The sequence below is a fragment of the Doryrhamphus excisus genome, chromosome 9 (genome assembly GCF_030265055.1).
Source record: "Doryrhamphus excisus isolate RoL2022-K1 chromosome 9, RoL_Dexc_1.0, whole genome shotgun sequence".
NCBI lineage: Eukaryota > Metazoa > Chordata > Actinopteri > Syngnathiformes > Syngnathidae > Doryrhamphus > Doryrhamphus excisus.
Window position 1 is genome coordinate 17,916,907 of NC_080474.1, and position 22,556 is coordinate 17,939,462.

Genomic DNA, 22,556 nt, shown 5'->3' on the forward strand with positions numbered 1-22,556 from the left:
TCTGTTTTTGTGCACACTGCAATCACAGGACATTAAATAGTGGCACAGATATTCATAGATATTATAATGTAGATTATGTTCCTATTTTTGCCTTCATAATAATTTAATAATGGTAAAAAGATCCATTTTCTTCCACTTAGCTGGGTCTGAGTTACTGGGGAAGCAGTTTCAGTAGTGAAGCCCAGACTTCAAAGTATCTGGCCATCTCTATTTCTATCCGGGGACAGGCAGACTACCGCTAAAAGTGAAACCTTCACGTCAGGGGCAAGACAGTATCCTAAGATGACCACCTCAGCCACTGGGAAACAAGAGCAGAACTGGACGGTACAACCGCCTTCATGCAATATTTGGATGAAGTGAAGGCCAAGGTGATGGATGAATCATTCGCCACCTTATGGTTCTACTTGTAGAACACCATGCCCGTTCCTGGGTCAGAAGTTCACTTGTGCACATGTGGCTAGAGTAGATATTGCCAGCACCAGCGCCCTCTGGATAGTGACAAGATGTGGCAAGTCACCGACTCCTCTCTATACCGCTCACCTTCAGCATCTGACCTTTTTGACTTAGAGCCTATTTTTAGGGGTGTTACGAGATCTGAGCTTAAAACGTGATTTCTCGTTCAGAAAAAAAACTCTAATTAATCACATGATTAATTCAAATGAACTTGAACTCCATATATTGCCATGTGCATGCATGTCTGTTTTCCTTGGATCTCGCCTCCAAACAGGCAGAAGGAGGGTTCACTCCGAATTGGTTCGGCACAAGGACAGTGCATATTAATAGACGCTTCTGTCGATATGCCAGAATTGGCCAAAATGCTATTTTTCATCTGTATTCCTAATCCCATTTACTAAAAGTATATATAAAATCTCATCAACAACATCATGCCAAGACACATACTCATTTGTGACAGGATAACAACAGCTGCAGTACCAGTCAGTCTGTAGTTATTGCTAGCAGTTCTCATTCAGCAGTTCATCATTCTTCAACTGGATCTTGAATGTATGATGTGTGTTTTGATTTCATTTCTAGTGGCTATGGCCGTGAGGTTATACTCTGTGGCAGCTCAGATGACAAAAACTGTTTGTCCAAATACACTTTTTCTAAATGGAATAATGCAGTCTCCCCTCTCAGCGCCCCCAGTTCTGCTATGAACAGCGGTTCGGATGTTGACAATATTTTTACAGTGCGTTCATGAAGTGACTGCAGGGGTTTGAGAGCTGTAATACTAGCCTGCGAGCAAATGTGTAAACAATACATGATATTAGAGAATATCATGGCGCACACGTGCACTTTTGCTGCCTGTGCGGACATTTGATGACAAATCAGCGTGAAGTTATTGAGATTAAATTTGATTCGATTAGAGACCCTTGTCTCGTGAGCTGGGTGTCTTGTGACACCCTTACCATTTTTAACCACTTCAGACAGATGGTACGAGAATGGTTTTACCCGTTGAGTCGGTTTGGTTTATATTACTTCCTGTTCAACTCACATTGATGTGGAAATCTTCAAAATAAAGTACAGTTATAAGTCATCTGGAATTATATCCTCTAAATGGACACACATCTCATTTCAAAATGTAAGTCAATCACAGTAAATGAAACATAAACAGTAAAATCTTCCGGAAAATGGGCCCTTATTGTCACTACCCACAACTCATAACCATAGGTGGGTGGGATTGTAGATTGACTGGTAAATTTGCCATATGGCTGAGGTCTGTCTTCATCACAATTGTCTGGTACAGCGACCTCAATACTGCAGACGCTGGGTTGATCCGCCCGTCCATCTCACGCGCCAACCTTCCCTCACTTGTGAACAAAATCCTGACATACTTGAACTCCTCCAACTCTGGGGATGACCACTCTTACATGTGCAGGTCTACTTTGACATAAATGACTTCTTTTCAGGAAGTGGGTGCTTGTGAAGAGTCGTGTGACTGACTCAAATTGTAGTAGCTAAAAAATGGGATAGACAGACCTCTCCGTTCTCTGTCCTCTTGCCACAATTAACACAAATCACAAGGTTTTTGGGCTTAATAAATCACATTGCGGGTGCAAAATTATTTCATTTGCATATTCTCTCATATTTGTACATTCTGGTAATGTGCATATACAGTATTCTGCATATTCATGAAGGCACACAAACTCAGACTCAGAGTTCTATTTAACAGTCCTAGTTGCACCTTAGTAGATTAGCATAGCACACACAGTTTGCATGTGTTTTTATGCACACAAACATTGAGCAAAACAGGCTCGGAGTGTCTGTAAAGAATGTGCAACTGTAAAGAATGTGAACTATCTACCACACATAAGGACCTCGTAATATTAACTGTACAGACATAAGGACCTCAAGAGAAACCTGACAACTAACAAAGTACTTGGTTTCTTTTTTGTTTGAGCTTGAATCCTGCTAACAAGCATGATCATTATAAGCAGAAGAAGGTCCATATTTATCTCCCAGGATTCCCCAGACAATACCATATTTGCATAACAACATATTTGGATAAGAGCATAGGAATGATATAATTGTGATGGAATATAGATGTGTACACCTTAAGATATGACTTTAACCAACCTTAAAAGAGTTTTTTTATGCTATTGGACTCAAACCTGAATTTAGTTAGATGAATGTTTTGGAGGAATACAAATACATTGGAAGCAAATTGTTCAATAATTAATGTTTTAGAACAAAACAACAGCCTATAAAAAAGATGATTTATCGCAGCCTGGGGGGTCGTACACAAGTCCTTTGTTTGTTCAGGTAAATGTGTATTCCATTACGCCAGCATGTCAAATGTGTATTTATTACATTTAATTAATTCATTTCATAATGCTGAATTTGTGGAGGAAATATTGTAGGAATGAGTCAAGTTTAATAATATTTTAATTTATGTATCAAATGACCAACATAAATCTAATTGATACATTTACTATTTGTGTTTGTTCATGCCAAAAGATGATTCATGTCTTAAATACTTTTATACTAATATTTAGTATATATTGTTTATATTAAATGTTCTGCGATGGGCTGGTGACCATTGGGTGCTAGGAAATCCGTTTTATTTTCTTCCAAATGCAGTTTTTACAGTAGTACTACTATAGTAGTCTTCCTGGTTGGTGTGTGTATGTGTGTGTGTATCAATGAGATGGATGAAATTTGGACACACACACGCTGTGAATACCCTTGAGGTCGTGTCCTAATTCATTCCAACATCGTGGTTGAATGACTTGATTTCAGAAAGGAAGACAAAGACTGAGACCTATTGACAGTGGAGTCAACACATCTTTGTTTCTCGTATGCATCGCAGCATTGTGAAGTAGATGTGTAGTGTAAGTAGAGTCCATGCAATGTCTGAGTGAAGCTGGTACAAGAGACGAGGACGTGTGAATTGGTGCATGGCACACCAAGTCTGATTTCTAAAGACACAGTGTAATCCTACAAGCCACTTTACAAAACTACTACAAGTTGTTCCTTAAATTTGAACATTATGACATGTTTATGGTGTATTATGAAAACGTTGATTGAAATAGAGACACAGGGTAGAAACACGGAGGGCAGAAAACAGAATGGAAGACTTGATAACAATAACAGTAAAAGATGATGATGGAGGTCTGTTGCCAATATCACGTACAATTCATGCTTTTACTACTAATAATAATATTTAGATCAATAATTGAAGCTGTAATGACGTTGTTGTTGTTGAATGAGTAGTCTGGTAATAGAACTTCAAGATGTTTTTTATATATATTTGCCAATATGGTGTCCATTGTGGCAAAATGGCAGTGTTTTTGTGTATCTAAACTGGAGTAAGGCAGCAAGAGTGGCGTCTGTCTGTGTGGCTGTAGAACGGTGGCAGTGTGGGGGGTAGTGTGGTTGGAGCAGACCCTTGACTCCTGACCGATAGTAACTAAGTAGGCGTGGTCGGGGGAGGAGACTTTTGGCCAAGAGGTGATGAATGTAGATTCACACATCATTATATTGTATTCATAGAATGGTATTTAAATGTTGATTTGGCTTAAGTACAGATATGGGCCTCAAAAATTCAGCAGTCCATAGAACTTTTGTCTCAGAATTTTTGAGGTCATCTCTGTACTATTTTTCCAGCGTCACTTTCCAATTTTTCTTGCAAATGAGTGGTGTAGCTATTGTAGTTTTGTTCATGAAGTGTTCTACCAACAGTAAATAGTGATACCGTCACTCCTGCCCTCTGCAGGTCGTTGCTGTTGTCACCAACAGTTGTTTTAGGGTCTTTCTTTACAGATCTCACATTGTTTCTGGCATTAGATTCTGTTGTTTTCCTTGGTCTACCTTTCCGTCATGTGTTATTCTTATTAATTACACCAGTGGTTTCTTTCATTACAAATGGTTGTACTGGCTATGAATGTTTGTGTAATGGTTCTGGTTTCACCTCTGAATGCAGTCTACACAATCTTATTCAATTTGTGTAGACAATGCTACTGCAATCATTCAGTGCCACTGTTCCAATACTTCTGGAGGGCATTGTGTCATTATATTCATAAACACGGGCATTAGAATTTATGTTAACAGTGAGTGGGAAAATGGGTGTTTTCGAAAATATCTGTAGCCTAAAGTGGAGGAGGTCATCATCATTCTCATATCCATGTGGTTTTCATAACATGAAAGGTGAGAGCTTCTCTTAAAAGTGAGTGAGTGGACAGATCTTGTTTACATTTGATGCTCATCAACACATAGCATTACCGTTAGAACATCTTTAATAAGTCACTTTTGTGTCGTAGCGCACCTTTTATCTGTCAAGTTGTCTCATCTGAGTGTCCTGGGTTGAGAATGAATCCTTTGTTTTTGCGAACCGGTACATTTCAACTACGATAAACACAATTGAAGTAAAGCGTGCTGACTCATGTGTGTCATCATTGCGAATATTTGTAATTAGGACAAAGGTTGAAATGATCAACTGTGAAGCATAGACAGCTGTTATCATACTACCTGCATAGAGCAAATTATGTATATTATATATAGATATTATGTAGATATACATTGTGAAGCGGTGTGCTGCTTTTCATACCGTCTGCAAATATTCCCAAATTATTTGTGCCTTGGCAACATCCACCCATACCTAAAGCAACAGCATGTTTTATTTTTAGTTCTTTTCTTTTGAAGGTGATCACAATTGATAAAATGACGTTTTGTATTGACGGAATCTAAATAGATGTAAGACTGGAGAAGTCAGTCATTGTTTATGATTTGCCGTGCTGTGATCTAATTTTACTTTTACCAGTGAGGCTGGAGAAAGAGATTAAAAATACATTTGGACAAACTGGGATGATGCAAGACTAGCGTGGAATAAATGAATAGACAACTCCATCTGCTGGACATTTTTCAGAAGAAGAATATGATAATTGCAGCATACTGTATTATATCTGATGATTACAAATATTTTAAAATAGTAGTTATTATAATATAACGGTATGATAATATTATAAGTGACCAGTATAATTAAAATATGTTCAGAATACTGGGTATTATTACATCATATACATATCATATCCTATTACAACATCAACAGTGTGACAAAATGTTACAGTACTAGATATCATGTCATATTATACATGAATAGAGTGCTAAAACTAGCTTATGCTAGCTAAGCCATTTTCCTTTAATAGAAAATAGTAAGTTATTTTTTGCTGTGCTTTCTAAATACTGAAAAACTGCTAGCACGAAGCAGATAATATTACGCCTATAAAATGTTTTATAATTGTATACACATGTAACGCTAGTAACAGACGCATTCATAATAACTACCTGAATACTTACCTGAATTTTCAGCTTATTGCCATAAATTTCTACTTCACACGATTTACAAAGTCAAAAAGAAAAGTAGTTCTTCGACGTTAGCTTGTACAATAACAATGTGGCTGTAGCTAGTTGTCAAAGCAGGTCACATGACGTAATTGGCGCGGTTTTGGCGGTTTTGTCGCGGGAATAGGTGCATCTCATCACGTGCACCACTGGCCTCGTGCTAGCAGTTGTTCTCTATTTAGAACACACAGTCAACGAAGAGACATCCAATAGTTTTTTTCATACTTGACAGTCTTTACCGCCCACTTGAAGTCCGCCTCAGAGTGATCACGTGATGTTCCTGTGACGTGTCATGTCAGCTGATTTAAACAGCTGTTATCGCTGTCTTCCGGAGGCAGGAAGGCAGGGCGATCGCGCCATCGGGCACATCACGTGACCACTCAGGTGGGGGAAAAACTCTGGTCGGTAAAAAAAATAAATAACTATTTAGGACATTTCCATTATAATTTATATGATGTGAAAATAGCATGAAGACAATATTATTGTCAAATTAATCACTCCAGAAAGAGGTAGAGTTATTTCATTTGAAAATATGTCACACAATGAGTAGCTGTTTTCAAGGGTTGTATTTCTGCCATACACTAGAGGGCAGTATCATAAATCTCTGCATTAGTTTTTATCCTTGCCATAGAAAAGACAAACTGCACTTTTCCAAGGGGGCCCTGTGAGACATAGATGTAATACCATTCAAGCATGCGTGATAAACAACAAAATAACTGCTCATTCTTTTGCCCGGCAGCACTACCACCAATATCGTCATCGGTATCAGGAGGACAACATCTGCTGTGGAGGAAAGGGAGCAGACCAACTCTCTATGGTGGAGCTGGCAGATGCTGACACTGCAGCAGCACTTCTCCAGGTAGCACCACACACTACTATAATATTTATTGCTTCTCAACATTGGATGGATTTACTGGATCACATAATCATATATTCGACCGATTACTGATCAATAGTACACCTTGGAGCGGTTGCCAGCCAATCGCAGGATACATTTAGACAAACAGCCATTCACATTCACACCGACTATACAAGGATGTCCTGCAAATATTCAACAGTTCCATCAAGTGGAGAGCCACCATGATTGTGCATTTGAAAGACACTAATTTAACACTGTAATGTAATATTGTTAACCTTTTGCGGTGTATTACACTGTTCAATGCCACAGAATATCCTGCCAGATATCACATTAGGTCCATAATAATAACATATGGCTGTGATGTCATTCAACCTTGAAGGACAGATTTCATTCACTGACCTCCACAGAAAATAATATTATTTGGTAAATTGGTTAAATGGCCACATAAAGTATAAATGTAGTTTCGTGTTCATGCTTTGCCCTTGTATCTTCTCTTAAGTGACAAGGATTTCACATATTTTATCACAAGAAGCTATCAAAGGATTCAATACTAGGGGTGTCATAACACACTCATGTGATCCAAGATATAGGGGTCACGAGAAAGAGTCGAGATGCTATTTTAACATTACTTTGGAAAAAAGTAAGATGACAAATCATACTTTTGTCTTTAACAAAAAAAGAGTCACAAAACAAAGCAGATACATTTTAAAATGTTGTATAACTTTTAAGCGTGATGCTTGTAACTACTACACTAATTATGAAAGTTAAACTAATGATGGTAATTGTAGATGCTATTATTAATCATTTAGGCTGACGTGTAGTTATGAAAAGACACATATACGTAGCTTAAAAAAAAGATGGAAGTAGATGAAGTAGATTAGTTTTATTTATACTCTAAAAGTACTACATTTCTCATGATGAATTTCCAAAATAGTATCATTTGTTTTGATTAAAGTCTTAGGCAGCAATCGTGTTTTAACAGTAAAGTAAGTTTGATCAATTGTAGAATTCCTACAGCTTTTGCTTAGATATCAACACTATTTTACACTGAAAATGTTGGCAAAGCACTTAATGTGCGGTTCCAATTCGGCTTTGCACTTCCACTTCCATATTACGTTTATTGTCATTCATAGTAGTGATGCCACTGAGTGAGGACTTTTGTCAGTCATGCAGTCTCAGTCTCTTATGCTCAGTGGGTGGAGGCGGGGCCGGTAGCATACACACAGCAGTGCAGAAGAGTGTAACATAGTAGAAATTAAATATTTTAATAATACAAATTATTTATTTATATTTTTGCATTGTACTTTTCTTAAAAGTAATATTAAAATCACCTATTGTCTCGTCTCAATCTCGTGTATCGCCACGTCTCAAACTTGCAGTCTACTATTTTACACTGTACATTTTCTAATCATGAATACTCAGAAAGCCAAATAAACAAGTTGCGATTGCCGCCAGCAAGCCCAGCTAACCATCAGTAACCACCAAAGTTCAAAGCGTGTGCATAGCAGGATTGTGACACCACAAAAAAAATGATTGTCGCCCAGAGGAAAAATGCAAGCATGCCGATGAGTCCCCAGAAACCGAGAGACGTGTGAAGTTGAACATGGAGGATTTAAATTTACATGGCGCCCTAAAGGAGCTCCTGGTAGAATTAAAAAAAAAAGGATATGTGCCAAAAGACATGGTACAAATATGCAAGACCTGATCAGTCCACGCCCGGTGATTGGCTGGCGACCAGTCCAGGGTGTACCCCGCCTCCCGCTCGAAGACAGCTGGGATAGGCTCCAGGACCCTCCGCGACCCTCGTGAGGAAAAAGCGGTAGAAAATGAATGAATGAATGAATGATCAGTCCACAGTGTTTCACATTATGTGAACCAATACACAAACATTTTGGACAGTGGCATTGAGTTTAGCTTTTTTTCAAGTGATGCAGGGGAAATCATTTAGTGGACCAGGCAGGCTTGTTTTGTTGCCACACATTGTGGCCCTGGTCTACAGTAAATAATGAAACCTCATTTCTATTTCAAATGGATTGGACTAAGAGTTCAATATTCTGGTACTCACATTGATTCAGTGGGCCACACTTGTTTCTCTTTTTTGTGTGAATGCAGAATGGAGGAGACTGTCCGAACACTACTACAGAACCAGGACTCACTGGAGGGCCCTAAGGTGGACCCACTGGATCTCATGAAAGCATATAAGGTAAGAAATCTCACTAATCCAAGACCAGTGAACTTGGAGGATCTGGCCTTATGCATTTAAGGGGTTTGCTGAGAAGCAATTCTAGGACAGAATAAATGGTGTTAAGACATTACCATGAGTAACTGTACTCTAATAGTTATCATAAACTCACATTTTGGAGAATACTGTTGGAAGTAAACATTTTGTAATGTCTGTCGATCATACATCACCCACCGTGAATTTACTAACTGTAATGTGCATTGTTGAGTTATTATCTCTGTATTCCAGGACAAACTGCTGGAAGAAATGTGGAAGCAGCAGGACAGTCTTGAGGGGCCCACAACTACAGATGCAGAGATGTCGACTTCTCTGGAAGCCAGCGGTGGTTCAGAGGAAAACTCAAACAGCAATTCCCTCCTCGGACGACTTCGAGCTTTGGAGGTTTGTGGATTGTTTCTTTACTGTTCAATCATTCATTCATTCACGAGGGTCGCGGGGATGCTGGAGCCTATCCCAGCTGTCTTTGGGCGAGAGGCAGGGTACACCCTGGACTGGGTCGCCAGCCAATCACAGGGCACATATAGACAAACAACCATTCACACTCACATTCATACCTATGGACAATTTGGAGTCGCTAATTAACCTAGCATGTTTTTGGAATGTGGGAGGAAACCGGAGACAAACTCCACACAGAGATGGCCGAGGGTGGAATTGAACCCTGGTCACCTGGCTGTGAGGTCTGTGCGCTAACCACTCGTCCACCGTGCAGCCCCTGTTCAATCATGTGATTATAAATAGTACAGTATGCAGTAGCAGTAAAAGGTTATAAAAAGTCGATAGATAGTCTAGTGTTGAGGAGTAAGAATCTACTGAGGCCTTCTGAGACTTATTGTCAAGCTTAAAGTTCCTGTGATCCAACCCAGTGATCATCAGATTGTTACCGGGTACAACAACGTTCCCAAAGGTTACTCGACTGAGTCTGGAATCCTGCTGACCCGGGGGTTGACGTCCAGATGAAGTCAGCGTGAGACCATGCAAATCTCCTAGCCATCAGTTAAAGTCCCTCACAGGATTCAGGCTCTGCAAGCTCCAATCTCGAGAAACACATAACTGGCCCAGATTCCTGTACCGACATCCAGGAGATCTAACGTACGGTACAAACCCCAACTGTTTATGTGAAATGACCCAGGACAGCCCCACCTCAAGTGGGACTGTCGTGACCATCATTAAGGATAAAATATATTGTTAGGCTATTAGGATGAGAAGAACGTGGTCAACCAAGAATCTCTTCATTGCAAAAAACAAAACAGGCGACTCGGGTGCCAGAAAGGAAAAACTGCATTTGCAGAAAGAGCAGAGATCACCGTGCCACCGTTTCACCTTGGCAGAGACCTTGACCCTGACAACGAAGATGCAGAATCCAGTTTTGATTATAAAAGACTCAAGAGGAGGTGGCGGGTTGGAAATAAGTGATTTGGGATTCAGCCAAATAATCAATTTGATGGTAATTCTGTTCATGACAGCAGCAGGTTAGCTTTGCTTTTTAAAAGGCGTCCACCCTGTAGATGCCTCAAACGTATGTTTTTTTCTCAGCCTCATTTCTTCTGCTTTTGAAGGCTAGAAACGTAGGTTGAGTTCCTGTCCACAATGACGATCTGTGCTTTTCACAGGCACATCCTGGAACCCGTTGGATGTTAACTCCGTTCATGACTTCAGCAGTTTTACTGCGCTTTTAAAAATACACTGGAGACCATGGCTTAGCATCGAGGAAGGACTTGGACTTCTTGACTTGTAATTCTAATTTAATGATGTCAGTAGATTTGCTGTGCTTCTCAGCTCGAATGCAAAGTGTTTCCATGTACTTTTGAGTTTTGAGTATTACATATTATTACACAGCCGCATTTCTGTGGTATGATTACTGCTGATTCAACATAAATACTGCTTAGAATTCAGTTCACTCGCTGGCATTTGAAAAGACGGCTGTCCGTTAGACATTTTTATGTTCAAGTAAACACTCGAAGCTCAGACTCCTAACTTGGACGTGTTTGACCTTTCTCCAATCTGACTGCAAGCCTTCAGGCTGTCATGTGACCTTTTCAGATCTTCTCCAATGCTCCCGTCCTAAGAAAGGATCAAATCCAAATAAGTTATAGTTATTATGATCCAGTCACAATATCAGTTAAGTGGCCACTGTGTCATTTCAGTTTCAGTATTTATCAGTAGTTTTTTTTTAAAGAATGCTTGGAGCTCAGGAAGTGGAGCTCTTCTATTATTTAATGAATGAATCATTTTGGAGAATATTACCTCCTGAGCTCCGAGCATTGTTTCTGCACTGCAATAACTGAAACCTAAGCAAAAACAAATAACTATAACATCAAGGTTTTTAAAAAATGAAATATGTACTGTATGTGAGATATAGTTTTTCATCTGAAGTAATGTGTGCTAACATTTGAGATTAACAAGATTGGAAAATTGAAAAAAATGGGGAAAAAATGGAAATGAAATGGAAAAAAATCATTAAAAATCCATATATATATATATTGTATGATCATCTTATTTCTGATACTAGGGACTAGAGACTAGAGAAATATTGATCTAAAAAAAATCTTGTTCCAACATGTCATGTTGTTGCCATAATCATGCGTTTATGAAGTGTTCAATTTGGTTTTTCCAGGCTGAGAACTCCGCTCTGTCCTTGGAAAATGATAACCAGAGGAAGCAATATGAGCGCTGCCTGGATGAGGTGAGAAGTTTATAAAAGGTGGAATACGAAGACGGTTATTTTGAATAGCATTCTTGAACATTCTTTTCAAATATTATAATATAAAATCAGTGCATGTTGAGTCATTTTTGCAATTTGCAATTATGGGGTTTGACCTGAAATCTTCCATGATGTCCTCCATCATTTTTGTTGTTTCACTCTGTCAGCATCTTTGCACAACTAAGGTTGTCATTGACAATCAAAACCTCAGTTACAACACTTCATCATTCAATATCTCATTGCACTTTTTTATTCTAGGTGGCCAACCAGGTTGTCCAGGCTCTCCTCACTCAAAAGGTAGTGTTTTATATTTTCAAGTAGGAATATTGGAGTAGTTTGAGCTTTGAAAACAAAATGGCTACCACCTCCCTATTCTCTCTTCTTATGCGCACTTCCAGGACTTGAAAGAAGAATGTGTAAAGTTGCGCACGCGTGTCTTTGACTTGGAGCAGCAAAACCGCATACTGAGCGTTTTGTTCCAACAGAGAGTCAGAATGTCCCCGAGTCCTGCCCCCAAGGTAAGTGCACATCATCTCCACTTTGTTACTAATTTATGCTCTATACAGATTGTATGCTACCATAGTATGAATGGGTTAAATTTTGACTATTAGTGGATTGAGTTTTGAATGCAATTACATTTTTTTAAGTTTCCGAAGATACAAAAAACTGATGGGTTCAAGTAAGTTATTAAAAACCCAAAATGAATATAGGACCTTCATGAGTATGGAAACTTGTGACTGCGGTCACAGATCCTGTTATTTAGGGTGAAAACAATTTTTGTTAGTATTTCGGATGCTGAGGAATGCTGTCCTTCACATTTAAGCTTTTGTCAAAAGGTCAAACTTTAAAACTTGATGGAGGTTTGGCCTTTAGAGACCATCTGTATGCATTAGTGATACTGTGTAATAAACAAGGCCTCTTCTTTGTGAGCTTTACACATGATATAGCATAATATTTATGCCAAATACAATACATGCAGTATGTAACTGCATGCTAAACATTATATAAAAAAGGCTCTCGAAATATTGGAAAGTCTTCATTTTCACATCACTGTCATACACACAAAATGTTAATTTCTTGATCTGTTGCAACATTCCCAGCTATTTGGCAAGCAAGCTCTGTGATCTTATCATCCCACACCTAAGGCCTGAATATGAAATGAAGCTTCTTTTTTAGTCCCACAGTGGACAAATGTTGATACGGTAACAAAGTTACAGCAGCAACACCAAATATAAACACAAAACTGTCAAAGGACTCACTAACTTGTATTTCAAACAACAGCACTACTAATTACTCTGCTTTCACTGTTAGGCCTGAACACAGTGAAACAGAAAATATGAACTTTTGGAAGATGTTGTCTTCTTTATTGCTGTGTACCTTCAATTGATAACAGAGTGAAACTGTAACAATCACAAAACATATTTTAGATGGTGGCAAAAAAAGTCTGGTCATTTTGTGTCTCACTGAACATTAACATTACTGACTGCTTTTTCGATAAATTGGAAGCCATAGTAGGCCATAGTCATGAAACCATGAAACAATTCATTAATTGCAGAATTCATTAATTCATTCATTTTCTATCGCTTATCCTCACGAGGATCGCGGGGGTGCTGGAGCCTATTCCAGCTGTCTTTGGGCGAGAGGCGGGGTACACCCTGTACTGGTGGCCAGCCAATCACAGGGCACATATAGACAAACAACCATTCACACTCACATTCATACCTATGGACAATTTGGAGTCGCCAATTAACCTAGCATGTTTTTGGAATGTGGGAGGAAACCGGAGTACCCGGAGAAAACCCACGCATGGCCGAGGGTGGAATTGAACCCTGGTCTCCTAGCTGTGAGGTCTACACGCTAACCACTCTACCATTTTTTCCTCATGAGGGTCGCGGGGGTGCTGGAGCCTATCCCAGCTGTCTTCGGGCGAGAGGCGGGATACACCCTGGACTGGTGGCCAGCCAATCACAGGGCACATATAGACAAACAACCATTCACACTCACATTCATACCGATGGACAATTTGGAGTCGACAATTAGCCTAGCATGTTTTTGGAATGTGGGAGGAAACCCACGCATGCACGGGGAGAACATGCAAACCCCACACAGAGATGGCCGAGGCTGGAATTGAACGTAGGTCTCCTAGCTGTGAGGTCTGCTCGCTAACCACTCGACCGCCGTGCAGCCCTAATTGCAGAATATATATCATAATATATAGATATATGTAATATAGAGAATATAACAAAGAGATGACTGTACTGTCGGATCTCTAACATCGTAGAGCATACACATCCTTATAGCGTCTACGATGATATCATTTATTGTCCTCCAGGAAATCCAAAGAAATGGAAAAGCGCGTATCGCTGCAGGAAAGTGGCCGAGTCTTCTGAGCCTAACATGCCCACGCAGTAGCGGAAGTGAAATGTCACTATCCAGTGCTTGTAGTGACTATTCCAGTGGCTCCCATACATGGGCTGAGGGACGTGGTTTGTCCAAACAGGTGATTTTGTTTTAACCTTGGCTAATTTTCTCTATTAAATGTTTGTATATATGTTAACATACCATGCTAATATATCTTGTATTGTAGTGTGCCACAAACCGGGACAAAAGGATGAGTATTGGGCCTGCATCCAGTAATCATCCTGGACTTTTTGAGCAGACAGACTTTGGACAAAAAGAAGGACACACTGAAGGAAGCCTTCAGACAAGCAGCCCCAAAGAGAAATCCTACCCTGTTCCTGTGCCACATTGCAGAGACTGCATGACCTCTAATGAGGATATTTATTCACTTGGTGTTAAGACGGACCCGCTGGAGACGACATCTAAACAAGCCGCCCAGACAAACAAAAACGTCAAAGAAGGGATTGCTGCCATGAACTCTGATGAAAGTAGCAATGATTTGCATATATCACAAAGTAAGGAATCCAAACAAGATGTCCCAACGGATGATGACAGCTTTTTGCATGAAGACTCCGGAAAGCCTACAGGCATTTTCCCTTCGCATGTTTCAGAAAGCTTTACATTTTCTCTTGGCCCAGCAGTGCAAGTCAGTGTAAGTCCAACAGAAAGTCTGGAAGAAAACAATAAAGTGTCCCAAGAAGCATATGAGAACACTGGCATAATATTAAGTGATAGCAACAACAATCAAGAAAGATCGAGCGACCGTAAATCCCGACTGGATCACATGAAAAGACAACGGGGCAGACCTTCAGTGGAGGTTGAAGCAAGGACAAACGTAGTATTTCAACATTCTGCGACAAGAGCTCTGAGCTGCATGAGTGAAGCGAGACAACGCAGCTCTTCGGTGGAAGTTTCCCATTGCAGAGACCCTTCAAACCAGGACCACGTGATGTTGTTGAAATCTCCACAAAGGAACCAAAAACCTAAACCTCAACTTTGTGACTCAGCAAGGAAGGCTTTCATTCTACGTAGCAGGAGTGCAGATGGAGGACCGGAACAGCATAAACATGTTCATTCTCCTCTACATCAGAATCTTATAAGGGCTCACAAATCCAAAGGGCACTCCAACGCACCCGGACACGGAGGTCCAAACAAACGGACTAATCACGCTAAACTGCACGGATCAAGTCATGTTGACGTTGAACACGATGAAGATATTACGCATTCTAGCTGCAAGTCCCTGGAACGTATACCACAACGCTCTCCTCTTGCTTCACCTGTTAAACATTCTTTAGCGTCTAAGCCTTTAGCGAGCGATGAAGTCGCAAATAGTCGAACAGAGTTGCAAATAACCAGACTTCCATCCAGCAAAGACTGCGCCGAAGAGGCTATCTACGATAACTTACCCTGCACCGCCAAACCACCACAAGAACAGCTCTCTGATGCGTGCTCTACAGAACATCGGTCTCCGTCGCCACCGCCTCTACCCGGTCGAACAACTTCACTTCTCCGTAGAACTGCCTCTGATTCTGTACGCGCTAATCAAACAGAAGTTCAGCCTCAGGGTGCTGCTGCCGGAAAGGCAGGTCAGCTCTCTTCAGCTGTGCAGCTTCAACAGACCAACCCTGCACCGAGCAATCAACAATTGGACTTTGAAAGAACTGAAGCACCTGCAGTCATCTTCAACCCCCACACGTCGAGGATGCCGGTCATCCCAGTTCAAGAAGCACAGGAATCATCCAAATTATCAGTTGAGAGAACAGTCACATATCACAGTGGAAACGTCGCTGCCTCGATATTACCGAGTCAGAATATCTTACAAAGATCTCAGCAGAGCATTAGTGAGCCAAGACTTTCAGAAGTCATGCCTCAGACATATTCAAATGCCTACTACCATAGCGTCACTAATAATTGTCAGAGTTCCACATCCAGATCTGTAAAAATGGCTATTTCTACTAATGTTAAATCTCATGAGTCAATTCCCGGAAAAGAAGGCGGTACGTTCCTCGTTTTTGGTCGACAGAACAAAGACGACACAAACCCATCCATAAAAGGCATCCAGACATTTCAGACATATATTTGTGAACCGCAGATAATGCATGAGTACGTTCCTCTTGACAAAACCAGAAGAAAGATTGAGACTCGCTGTAATTCCCTGGATTCTGAGCCCTGTGGTCTTCCCGTTGCATCAGACAGTGGCGTGATGTTAGACTGGGGCTTTGATGAGGAAGGCTGGCTGTTCAAACGGTCAGTCTCCGTGTCAAACAGACCTCCACTTAAACCGGTAATGGGCATGAATGGGGCCAAAGTTCGAAGCCAGAGCTTCGGCGCACGCTACATGGATAGACCCAGCTTTAACCGATCCGGGAAAGTCCGCACCCAAATCAAAACACATTCGGGGAGCTCCCTAAACTCTCTTGGCGATGTCCTCCCAGGAAGCATGAGCTGCTCCAGTAGCTATCATTGCCCAATGAACCGATCTCTTTTGAACAACTTCCTAATTGAAGAAGGCCTGGCAGTCCCTCCGCATTTGGGGTCATCAAGTGAAAGACTCCAAAGTTTAAAACACCAACGAGAACAGGCAAGACGCCTTCAAATCGAGCAACAGTTTTCAAGTGCATTCGGGGAACCGGTTTGTGAAGAGCCAGAGCGACAAAGTACCATCACTACTATAGAAGAGAAGGTCATGCTCGGCATAGAAGAGAACTTGCATAAGTCTCAGGAACAGGAGAGAAGCAGTGAAGTCAAGCAAAAATCGGCCTCGACTTTGGCCAACTGGTTTGGTTTCCGGAAAGGTAAGCTTCCCGTTCCGAGCAGCAAGAAGACTGATTCACCAAAAGTGAAAGAAGACAAGAAGGATCAAAAGATTACATCACTTCTGGGAGGAAAGCAGACAAAAACGGACAAAAAGAGAGACAGGAGAAAAAGCGACGGAAAAGATTGGTAAGAAATATAATAAATATAACTACATTATAAAATACCATTTTTTTTAACAATTGTGTTTGTTTCAGCTCTGTAGGACGGAGAGAGTCACATGATGCAGTACGAGCGTGCATCTCAATGCCCTGCCCAGGGATGTCCCTTAATGAGACACAAGGACAAAATGACATCATTGGGGACGCGCAGGTGAATGAAACAAAGATCCCAATCAATGAATTAATAGAGATGGACTTGTGAAAGTAAAACGATGAAGAATGGCATGCAAATGAAGTTGCTAATTGATATGATGCAGATGATGAACCAGATAGCCGATGGTGAAAATGCATCCCTCATGAAGCCCACCATCCAGGATGCTGTAATAGGTAAGAGTTTTTGTGACTGCAAATGATCTTTATGTCTGGAAAAGCCACGCAAGTTAACGGTAGATAAATACCTGCTGCATTTTTTAAAAATCATATTCTTAAGGGTTTATTTGTGTTTACCATTTTACAGTTTGCAGAAAGAAGTGAAGACCAAATATGAAAAAAATATCTGTAAGTCATAATATACATGACTATGCTCAAATCAGTCACTTGAGCACATTTTGTTAGTGTGTGCATTATTATTATTATTTTTTCATATGTCTTCTTTTATCCATTGTTTGTGAGTGTTATTTAAAAAATGGATATTTATCAGTCTATCACTGCTGATGGCAATGGCGTTTGCAGGCTTCCTTCCATGTCGCTCTCCATGCACGCTCAAATAGCCATTTTCTGGCTGCGTAGAGATGATGAAATCAAATATTAATTATGCAAATTAAATCATATTACCTGCTGAGCACAATGTAAACAAATAATAGATCATTTTAATGAGGTCACATATACATACGGTACACATACAGTAGTACTGTCTGGATTTGGAGTCATATGTGAATATCTAATGCCCCACCCAAGAGAATGTTAACTCTTAAGATGCATCATAATTATGACAGGAGACACTTCAAAAGAATATGGACATTGTATGCATTGTGAAGGTAAAGATAACATATATTGAAAGTTGTTATTATCATATTTAGGTCTGTTAAGGGTGATCTAATTAGATCTTAAGTCATTGTTTTCATGTCTTGCAAACACTGAAACTGAATACTGAATATGCAGATATTTGATTTGTACTTTATTTTTAAAAATATGGCCTCATAATATAATACTACTCCCCAAAAAAATGATTTTTCTGGAGCATATTTCATGTTGTGTTCTGCTCACTGTTTACTCTCTCAATGTAGGAACTAATAATTCATGAATTTCGCCTTCAGACATAACTGGTTTTTTGGAGGGGGGTTTTTTCTCTAAAGCTGCACCACCTCCCCTGAAGTCTTCTGGTACCTCCCACTTTGAAAAATACTGTTCTATACTATTTTTGTTTGGGTATTCTACTACAACTCAACATACAGGTGGTCCTCGTGTTATGATGTTTCATGGTTACACAATCCCATAAATTACTCGAATTATACTAGTTATGTGCGCGGCTCAAACGCTGCGATCGTCATGAAGTATAAAGATCGTAACTTTTGTTAAAGAATCTGGGTAGTAATAACTAAACAGCGTTATGGTCTTCCCAATAAGCCTGTCTCTCCCTCCTTAGCAACGCCCCTTCAGTGTGCAAGACAACATCAGTTAATGTAAGTATAAGTAAGTCAATGGTCCGAATTACACTAAAACTCAACTTTCATTACAGTTTTAGGAATGAAACTCATAGACCGAGGACCACATGTATACGCAACATTATGTATACATTATCAATGATGTACTTGTCCTAATATAATACTACATTTGGAGAATTAAAGAGAATTGGGTTATCGATACAGACATCGAAGAAGTATTCTGTTGTTACAAATACTTTATTGATTCTTTGAAGGAAATGATTTCCATGAATATATCCCTTTATTTGTGATTACTTGACGTTAATAGGGCAGAAAGCAAAATGACATTTACAAAAAAATGTTTCAGTCATGAATTAATTGTGTGAGCATCTGCCTTTGCTGCAGTACCTCAGCCTCATGCGACTCTGTCGTGTCTAATCAGAAAAACTGCCTGCAGATATTTTTTGCTTATTTACAAGAATATTTTGATTTACCACGAAATGGTTTTGTCAAGCCATGCTGTGTTTTTTAAAAAGGATTTTTACATTGCATGTAGCAATGTACGACCACTGACAGTGGCACATACTTTTATAGCAATTATGGTGATTTACTTCATTTCAACCCCAAAATCTAAAAAAAAAACATGCAACATACTGTAAATGTGTTATAATTATTTGAATATATTGCATCTAAAATACACATAGTGTGTATTTTAATGTCATTCCATATACATTCATTATCACTGTGATGGACGCATGCTTGTGGCCATGAAATGACGTCTGTGACATAAAGCAGTGGTTCAAGTGGGCTAAATGGAATTGGCTTTTCTCGACTTACGTGTACACTGGTGTGAAAAAGTGTTTGCCCCCTTCATGATTTTTTTTTTTTTTTTGCATGTTTCTCGCACTTTAATGTTTCAGATCATCAAACAAATTTAAATGACAACACAACGACAACACAAACCTACATGGACCTGTGTGAATTGTGTGAAAAGTGATTGCCCCCCTGTTAGAATATATGTAACTTAATTGAGATGTATCAGTCAAGAAAAGGTTATAAAGCCATTTGTAAAGCTTTTACTCCAGCAATTATCCACAAATAGCGAAAACAGTAGTGGTCGGCTAACCAAAAATTCGAGAGTGCAGTGACGACTCAGCCAAGAGATCACAAAAAGCCCCACAACAACATCCTAAGAACTGCAAGCATCACTTAAGGTCATCAGTAGTTAAGGTCAGCGATCATTCAGCTTTTATCTCATGGCACTTTACACACGAAGGTCACAAATGAAGACCCAACTGAAACCCCACATGAGCAAGCACTTGGCGATGGAGGCAAGGAAAAAAAAAAAAAAAAAGCACCAGCAAGTCCACCTCTGAATGGCTGAAGAAAAACAAAATGAAGCCTTTGGAGTGGCCTGGTTAGAGTCCTGACCTAAATCCTATTGAGATGCTCAATGTGGCATGACCTTGAAATGACCTGCTTCATGCTGGAAAATTCTCCAATTTGGCTGAATTACAACAATTTTGCAAAGATGTAGTGGGTTGAAATTCCTTCACAGTGTTGTAATAGACGTATTGCAAGTTATCGCAAATGCTTGATTGCAGTTGTTGCTGCTGAGGGTGGCCCAACCAGTTATTAGGTTATTAGGTTTAATAATAACATTTCATTTAAAAACTGTGTTCAGCTGTGTTGTCATAAACTAATATTTCAATGTGGTTTGATGATCTGAAATATTTATGTGTGATAAATATGAAAAAAAAAAAATCCGGAAGGGGGCACACATATACATAGTATAATATATATACAGTATATATATATATATATATTACACAAGTGAAAGAGGAAACTGACTATAGATGGCAGATGAGTTGCTAATCCCAGGAAAACAGGAATAACATGACTATGATGTGATGATTATTCATGACATATGCAGTATAACATGCATATTTGTATTGATTCATACTTCAAATATGTGCTATTACTTAATAATAATAATAATACATTTTATTTGTATAGCGCTTTTGAAAATACTCAAAGACACTTTACAGAAGAATGGAGTTGAATAAAGCAAGTAAACAGAGTAGAAGACACACCAAAATACAATATTCATTCGTTAATACACAGTTAAAACATGAGGAAAAGCGTACTTACGCTTACATACATTTTTCCTGTAACAATCTGTCCAACAAGTGTAAGATCTTCATGGTTTGTGCTCAGCAAAGAAGTTCAGAACAGGCGAAACATTTTATCAAAATGCTTGTCAGTTCCACTTCAACCATGGTTGCCCCGTTGTTTGAGTCCCGTTCTTCTCCCTGGGTTCTGTGCTTCCATCAGCCACTTCAGATGTTCTCCTTGTGCCATAGGGTCTGGCTGCAAGATGCGAACTTTGGACAGTGGAATTGGGACCATCCCCCTTCCTGAATCCTGTTCCTTCTTCTCCTCCATCCTGCACTTCCTCCCCAAGTCTTCATCTACCCCAGAACAGTCTCTCAGTTCTTCCAGTGTCCCTGACTCCTACAGTGAGGAGGTGTCTCCATCCCCATTACCCCGATGGAGAATACCCTCCACTTTTAAGGACAGCAACCATGCAAGAGTGTCCAATTCTCTGTCTGACACCTCCATGACCCATATGACCCAGTCAGTGCCTTTCCCCACTGTGGCCTTCCTCCAGCCCATGCAACCCCAACCTGAACCCATTGTGACCTCTGCTCGTGTGTGTGATACTCAGATCAGACCCCCAAGAGCACCACAAGGTAAAGTCAAGATGCTAGACCCCAACGGGTAGTATGATAAATCACAAGAAATAGCAATTACACAAAGTACATCATGGCTTTTTCTGCACTGCGTTGGGGTTGTTTTTTTAAAGTCGTTAATCTGGTTTATAAACGTATTTAGATGTTGACATATAGTCAGAGTTGTTCTGCACTTTGGCCATATTGCAAATTTTGGACAGTTTTGGGTAGCGATTGTTCTCTGCCGTTACTTTAGTGGAATGTCTTCCTGGTGGAGTCGTCATGCTCCAGCCATGGAAATCACCATATGCAACATTATAAAAAACATGACACATCACATGTTCACATATTTCATGCCCCCTCATGCGTGATGATTAGTGGCTTATGGAGCAGGAGCTCAGAAGTGTGACACAAAATGGATATAACATTAATTTCCCATAATGAGACTATACATTCCAGGGGGAAAAAAATAATAAATATTGGGTTATTAAATGTGTGTATATGAAATATATATGTGTCTATTTTTTCCAGGTGGAATGGAGCCAAAGAAGCTGACATATATCAAAACAAAAACAAGAGCCCCGCAGAACCAGCAGAAAGAGCAGACTCGACTTCGGCTTGCCAACTGTAAGGCACAAAACCTGTTATAGTTATATTGGTCTGAGTGTGTGTCTTTATTCTTTTCTTGCCCGCCTCGGTGGTCTGAGCTGGAATGAAAGACCACCCCAAAGCATTTTCATGGTAGCCCAAGAACAGGTCCTAAACACTCTCTCAATAAATCAGGACCTCAGAGTATAAGATGCTGGTAATACATGGAGCAACATTACCAGGTAGCAGGAATAGTGTACCGCAACATTTGTACCATATATGGACCACAGGTCCCAGAGTCAGGATGGCAGGCAGAACCATGAAGGTAGAAACAGGATGTTCTCAGAAAAGAGGTCTCTGAACTTGGACTGTAATAAAGTGTCAGCAAGAAGTGCCAAAAGAAATACAGGGAGAATACAAAAAGGCATAGTTTGCCCATTTCCTTACCTGGGAGGTCTCAGTGGCATCAGACCTAGATCCCTCCAGGATAACCGAGGTCCTCACCTCCAGTTGTACAAGAACCAAGTAGCTTGCCACAAACCTCATACTCCTGCAGCGCCCCAAAGTCCCCACTGTCCAGTAACCTTACAAGGGTGCACCTTGTCCAGTGTTCCATACGGTCATACTCTTGTCTCCAA

At 40.0% G+C, this 22,556-nt stretch overlaps 1 protein-coding gene across 5 annotated transcripts in view; it reads left to right on the forward strand.

Annotated features, from left to right (window-relative positions):
- LOC131135579 (nck-associated protein 5-like) overlaps positions 1–22,556 on the forward strand; it is a 31,502-nt gene that overhangs the window by 6,055 nt on the left and 2,891 nt on the right. Inside the window, exons 2-13 of one of the 5 annotated variants that reach the window (XM_058081640.1) lie at positions 6,578–6,697; positions 8,810–8,900; positions 9,168–9,320; positions 11,554–11,622; positions 11,899–11,937; positions 12,039–12,158; positions 13,973–14,140; positions 14,228–16,983; positions 17,052–17,166; positions 17,273–17,342; positions 20,962–21,351; positions 21,862–21,957. In XM_058081640.1, the coding sequence (XP_057937623.1) occupies positions 6,669–6,697; positions 8,810–8,900; positions 9,168–9,320; positions 11,554–11,622; positions 11,899–11,937; positions 12,039–12,158; positions 13,973–14,140; positions 14,228–16,983; positions 17,052–17,166; positions 17,273–17,342; positions 20,962–21,351; positions 21,862–21,957 (4,096 nt within the window). In that variant the 5' untranslated portion in view covers positions 6,578–6,668. Of the gene's footprint in view, positions 1–6,577; positions 6,698–8,809; positions 8,901–9,167; positions 9,321–11,553; positions 11,623–11,898; positions 11,938–12,038; positions 12,159–13,972; positions 14,141–14,227; positions 16,984–17,051; positions 17,167–17,272; positions 17,343–17,472; positions 17,514–18,600; positions 21,352–21,861; positions 21,958–22,556 lie in introns of those variants that run through there. The other 4 variants (XM_058081644.1, XM_058081643.1, XM_058081642.1 and 1 more) reach the window with 4 other exon arrangements.